The sequence below is a fragment of the Erigeron canadensis genome, chromosome 6, assembly GCF_010389155.1.
Source record: "Erigeron canadensis isolate Cc75 chromosome 6, C_canadensis_v1, whole genome shotgun sequence".
Lineage (NCBI taxonomy): Eukaryota > Viridiplantae > Streptophyta > Magnoliopsida > Asterales > Asteraceae > Erigeron > Erigeron canadensis.
Window position 1 is genome coordinate 4,443,752 of NC_057766.1, and position 6,646 is coordinate 4,450,397.

The window sequence follows — 6,646 nt, forward strand, 5'->3', positions numbered from 1 at the left end:
TTAAAGGTCACCCATCTTGATTTCGCCTGATAACATGTTAAGATTGCACATTTGATGAAGTTCAAATTTCATTTAGTTGATTCAATAACCGAGATTCAAATTGATCGCTAACCTCGTACCCGTCAAGTTAACAACTTCATTTGACTCTCTCGTTTAAACTAGTTCCATTATTAAGACCGGTACCCCGAGACGCCTTTTTATAACTTCACTAATTCAACAATGGTTTTGGTCATTTCAGGTAACAAATGTGTCTATTGATTGTAACCAACCATTAACTCGTTAATTCTTATTAATTATTAATTACCTTCTACCGAACCCGTCATAGAACCAATCGCTTCTAACCAAGCGATCAAAATGACTTCTACCCAACCCGAGTTGCCACTAAGACTGTGCAAAAATTATCTGCAACCAATAGATAAATGATAAAGAATTAATAAACTAAGATCACGACACAACGTTAAATTAAATCAACTTGAATAATAAAAATAGTGCAATCTTTACATATTGTCTCACTCCATCAAGATGGATGAAAAGGCGATTAGTCACTCATATTAAAATACGAATATCCAATCAAATAAAAAGAATTCATCGTTACCGAATACAAAGGAATGAAAACGAATAACGGAATTGATCCAATCGTAATGAAGTTCTTTGAAAGAGAATACTCGGATGAAAATCTGCTCCTAAGGCTGCAAAAGTCGACTGGAAAGTGAAGGTAGGGTTTTTTAGAATGTTTTGCAAGCTATTTATATGATCCCAAAAGTATTCTAAATCGGCACCAAACTGCGTCTCAGTCTTACTCTTGACTTCTGTTGACTTTGACTGGTCCTTTTGCGTATATGGTCCAACTGCGTCGCCGTTTAAGGTGACTGCGAAGCAGTTTTTTCCTCGACAAGAATAGCTGCGACGCAGTCCTATATTGCGACGCGGTGTCAGTTGACTTCCGTTGACCATCATTGACCAGCTTTGACTAGCTTCCAATCTTCATTCTCGTGCCTCGTAAAACATCCGTAAACACTCATTTTACTCTAGAAACTTCATTTTCTTCAGATTATCGCTTAAGTACCTTTTAACTTCTGAAACACTAACAAATACCATAAACGTACCAAATATACACGAAAACGACTCGTAAACCTTACTTAAACAACTAACTAATCCGTGGGAAATGGGTATAAAATACGACATATCAAAATGAAAAGCTTAAATATTCATAATCTGAAATTTGCAATACAGTATCAAACATTTTAATTGGAAGAATACTAGTAATTTAGTAGCAGAATCAAAGTAATTGATAGTTGAGAGATTGGAACTTTGGAAGTGTCAAAAGTGCTAACATTTAACCGTTATTAAGGGTAGAGTACTGGAATAAACTTTCCTTCGCTTTCTTCTACACCGACTAAACGTACGGACAATGAGTTTGGAATATTCTTTAGACTTCTACAGTCTGTAACATCCAATTCTTGTAGTCTAGAGAGATATTTTATGGACGATGGCAGTTCTTCTATTGTATGACACTGACTGATATCTAATATATATAGATTGACCATACAAGGCGAGAATTCTGGGATTCTTTCAAGAAAACGACACTGAGACAGAATGAGGGTTCTTAGGGATTCCGTGTGGAGCATGGATGGGAGACACTTGAGGCTTGAGCAACCATACATGTCCAAGTGAAGAAGCTTTTTCAGACTCCCAACGGACTCATCAACCTCCACCAAATTCCAACAAAGTTTTAAATTTATACTCTCAATATTTGGTGCCCCTGAGACATCTGGAAACCTTTGTAGATAATCACTACTAACAAGGTTAATAAATTTCAAGTTTGAATTTTTATACAAAGAAACTTCTGGTGCTAAATAAGCGATTGGGTTCCATGCACCGTATACCTTTTTCTCCTTCCATAAATGTTTCAATTTTCCATATTTCATTTCAAGCCCAACAAGCTTACTCATGTGTGCCACAGGAAGAGAAGAGAACGGGTAATTTTGCCAACGGAACCATCTTAACTCATTAGGGAGAAACGTAGGTGCACGACAAGTTAGTTTTCCATCACAATGGAGTACCCGAAGATTCTTCATGCTTTTAAAAACATCAACACTCAAATTCATGCTCAATCTATCCTCTTCATGATGCACAGTAACAAAACCAGATCTCAGTGGGAATGGGAGCGGGGGCAGCACTATGCCCTCAACTGATTCTAGTTCCTGCAGGAAATGATCGTGAAACTTAGATCAAGGTGTAGTCATTTATTATATACATTAGCTAGTAAATGATCAAAAGAGGTTAATTACCTGCTTGCTTGCACTATTCAAAAAATGATAGGTCTTTTCGAGTTCCCATAGCCTGCTATTTGGAGCACTTGCTTGAACTACTTTCTGGCCCATTTCTTCTACGAGATCATGCATATCTAGTGTATTGTCCCATGAGATGGTTATAAGAGATTTTTCAACAAGAACACTAATCCCTATAACCGGCTCAAAACCACAGCAATCAAGTATTCTGGTAACATAGTCTACATCTTTCCCCTTGTAGAAACATACAATGTCTAGGAATATTTGTTTCTCAGAATCATTTAGATAATCAAAACTTAACTTGAGTGTCTCGAAGATCTTATCGTCTTGTGATTTGGCAAGCCTCATTAAAGCACTTTCCCACTCATTTGCTTTTCGCCCACGAAAGAATGAGCCTAAGACTTCTAGCGCTAGAGGAAGACCACCAGCATGATGTATTGCACGACTTGACAACTCCTCGTATCCTTCTGGAGGGCTTCTTTCGTTAAAAGCATGCCTGTTGAAGAGCTCAACAGCTTGATCCCCAATTAAAATAGCAGCTTTGTACGTTACATCCACAGATGATAACAAATGCCGATCCCTGGTGGTTATAATGATTCTACTTCCTGGACCAAACCACTCACGTGTTGCAGCTAGGAACTCTAATTGCTCGACATCATTCACGTCATCAAGAACAAGAAGAACCTTCTTTCGACAACACCTTTCTTGTATCATTTCGGATCCCTGATCACGATCCTTTATCTTGTACCCATGAGACTCCCCTAGAATATCATTTAGAATCCTCTCTTGTAAGGTGCACATATGTTTTTTACTAGAGCTATTCTCTCTAACATCAGTGACAAAGCTGCTACCCTCAAACTTATGAGCGATTCTGTTATACAGGGCTCGGGAAATAGTTGTCTTGCCAATCCCTCCCATTCCCCATATCCCCATCGAGCGGACCTCTTCGGTTGCCTCCATCTTCAATAATCCAATTAAGAATTTAATACGAGGCTCTATACCGATTAAATGGTTTTCCGTGCTACCACCACGAGGTTGTATATCGGCTAAGATCTCTTCTACAATTTTGCTTATATATGCAGCTTCACCCCTGTGATTACAAACATATGATACTAACAGCATTAATTAATTAGGGATTTGCTAACTAGTGCCCCTAGTGCACTAGTTCGGAAGCATTTGATGAACTTCTTATTTCCTTATTAATCAAAAATTGTATTTAATGTGTATTAATTCAACTTAACGATTTCTATTTTTAAATGAATAATTAATGGAGTACATATTTTCATATTTTAGGAAAGTTGGACTTCATTAACTGCTTTTATTAAATGTTTCTTAACTAGTGCACTAGGGACACTAGTTAGCAAATCTCAATTAGTTATTAGGTTTTAGCGACGTGATTGAAATTTATTGAATAATTTAAAAAGAGATCTACCCATGGTCAGGCAAGATATGTTGACCAGATAAACTGGCAGCTGCAGTTAAAGCAGCCCTCCACTTGTTCACTTTATCCATCTCTCCACCCTTAAACATGTATCTCTTAAACCACTTGTTCACTTTATGCGTTGCAAAATGTCTTTTCTGTTTGCGAACATCAGACGGGTCGATATGGTAGAACACAGGTAACACCTTCTGGCCTACCTGATCATGGCATTCCATGATGATGGAAAGCTCATCCAAACACCAAGAAGAGGTGGCGTAGTTTTTGGAGAAAACAACAACAGCCCACCTTGATTCTTCGATGGCTTTCACAAGCTCTTCTGAGATGGGTTGGCCTCCGCCCAGCATTTTGTCGTCTTTGAAGGTGTGAATACCTTTGAGAGTGAGAGCAGAAAAAAGATGGTCAACAAAGTTGTTGCGGGTGTCTTCACCTCTGAAACTCAGAAACACATCATATGTCCATCCTCCTTTTCTTGGACTTGGTGAAGAAGATGACGAATTCGAAGAGGAGGCCATTTGAAATGACGAAGTTTTAAGAAGTTTGGTTATGGGTTGGAATGTTGGATGTTGTTTGTTTTGTATTTGTTTTTTATAATGAAAAGAGGGAGATAGACAGACGACTTGTTGACTCGTAAGTCGTAACTGTGATCAAGAATTAGCCACGTACACTATGTTCACTATATATTTTTTTAACTTTGTTTAAAGTTTAACATCTTTTTGCTTTTTAACCTTTTAAGAAGTTTCTTGGTCGGTTCGTATAAATTTCCAACCCGCCCAATCACCATAATTTCGACCAAAAAAACGTGATGCCTTTGAAATGTCGTTTTTTACGATTCACACAACAAGAAGATGGAAAATATATAAAGCATATATCAAGTAATTATTTTAATTGACCCTAGTGGTTGCCAACTATTATCTAGATATTTTGCATCTCTTTATGTCACGTATAACTCTATAAACTACTTATGTATAGAACTGTAAATTAGTCGAGTCTGCTCACAAAAAAAAAATTGAATTTATTTTTATAGAACTCGTTTTGAGCCGAGTTTATATGAGCTCAATTCTAATTCGAGCTTGATTATTAACTCGTTTATTAATTGAACCCAAACTCAAATTTCAAATACATAGCTCGATTAAACTTTCGAACCTAAATGAACTTTTATATAAATATATATAATATAATACTATATATAATTTATACATATTAATTAATATATTATATTAAGTTCGAACCTAAAAGAGTTGATGACTCATTGGTAAGGTCTATGACTTTGGAAAGATCTACCTGAGTTTGAAGCCTAATTTTCACATTTGCGGGGTGAATTTATTAGCCAATCTTTTTTGAGGATTTGGTAACCTGCCTGTGTTACGGTGGGTCCCCATGTATGGAGGTGCCAATATTTAACGACCTCGTTTCAAAACTGATCCGATGTGGTAGATTTCTACCCTACCTAGGAGAACTAACCAGTACACACGTAACCTTGCAGGGTGTTAGTATGGGTACCAAATTTGGTACACGGACCTAAGAGGTTCCCATCGATTTACCCTTAAAAAGGTTTTTTTCACAAGATTGTGATAGATGAACTTTTCGATAACTTACTCTGTTGGATATCCAGCCATGCACCATGCTCGAGCCCGTTTAGTTTTTGTTTGACAAACGAGTTGATCTTGATTCTTGAGTCACGCTCGATCTTTTTAATATATCACGAGCCGTGCCCGAGATTAAATAATAAGATTAGAACGAGCTCGGGCTCATAAATATTAGATGAGCTTAACCACTGTGAAGCTCGGGCTCGTATCGGCTCTCGTTTACGCCTCTATTTCAATGTTTGCCTTTCATTTTTTGTGATTTTTATTTTGTTTTATGCTATCATTAGGTTGGTAATAACACTTTACAAGAAATTTTAACTTTCAAGAACTTGTTAAACAAAAATATAGTACTTAAAACATTCAACAATGACTCCTTTAATTTTTATTTAAGCCATCCATTAAAGGGAAATGATATCTGGGTTATGATAAATCTATCATATATGTATTTTAGTAACTTGTATAGTATGTTCAGAAACTTGTACTATGTGGTAGATTTATTAAAATACATAGTATGAATATCATTACCTAAAATAAAAAGTAAATTGTTGTTTTAGAGCATGAAACCATAAACCCTTATTAAAATACTCACCATAAAAAAACAACACTCCTTTTATTATTTTATTACTAGAAATTTAAAATAAACCTTTGCATTTTGTTAATTATTTTAGTGTTTGTACTTTTATCTTGTTATTATTAGAGATTAAAATAAACATTACATTTTTTTATTTTCATGTTATTATGTTGATACATAAATTATGGAAAAAATAAAATAAAACATTAAAATATTAATATTGGTTAAAGATAAATAAAAACGTAATCATTACTTTTTATTATATCTAACTAAAAAATTAGTAAAAGTTAATAATTATTATGAAAAGTTAGTCAAAGGTTGAATTTTGGGTACAAATGGTTTTTTTTTATGGGTCTAATTATCAAGCCCCACAAAAAAACTGCTCAAAAACTGCTGAAAAACTGCTCTATAGGTGCATACCTAATCAATATTACTTACAATATTCCTTACAGTGGATATACTAATATATTAAATAGGTGCATACAAAAGTAGAGAGCACAAATTGCTAAAAAATTTAACATTAAAAACACGAACAATTTCTGCATCAGAACTAACGGGCACATTTATCACATTTCTACATCTTCAAACAGCAAGGAGACTTCTATTTAAGAGCACCATCATATTCTGCTAATTTATAAAAGCAATCAGACACATGAACTATGTTTACTGCTCAAATATTATCGCCCTATTGTGCAACTAACAAGAGGATATAGATATCTGTTAATACTTGCTGATCATTCTGCATCTTTATAACCCC

The 6,646-nt window shown here is 35.3% G+C and overlaps 1 protein-coding gene across 1 annotated transcript; it reads right to left on the bottom strand.

The window, feature by feature from the left end:
* Positions 1-1,278: 1,278 nt before the first annotated feature.
* Positions 1,279-4,273, bottom strand: LOC122604165 (disease resistance protein Roq1-like). Its single transcript, XM_043777062.1, has 3 exons — positions 3,724-4,273; positions 2,292-3,381; positions 1,279-2,204 (listed from the first exon to the last, which is right to left on the bottom strand). The coding sequence occupies exons 1-3, from the start codon at positions 4,242-4,244 to the stop codon at positions 1,347-1,349; spliced, it is 2,469 nt and encodes an 822-aa protein (XP_043632997.1). The 5' UTR covers positions 4,245-4,273; the 3' UTR covers positions 1,279-1,346.
* Between the last annotated feature and the right edge of the window lie 2,373 nt (positions 4,274-6,646).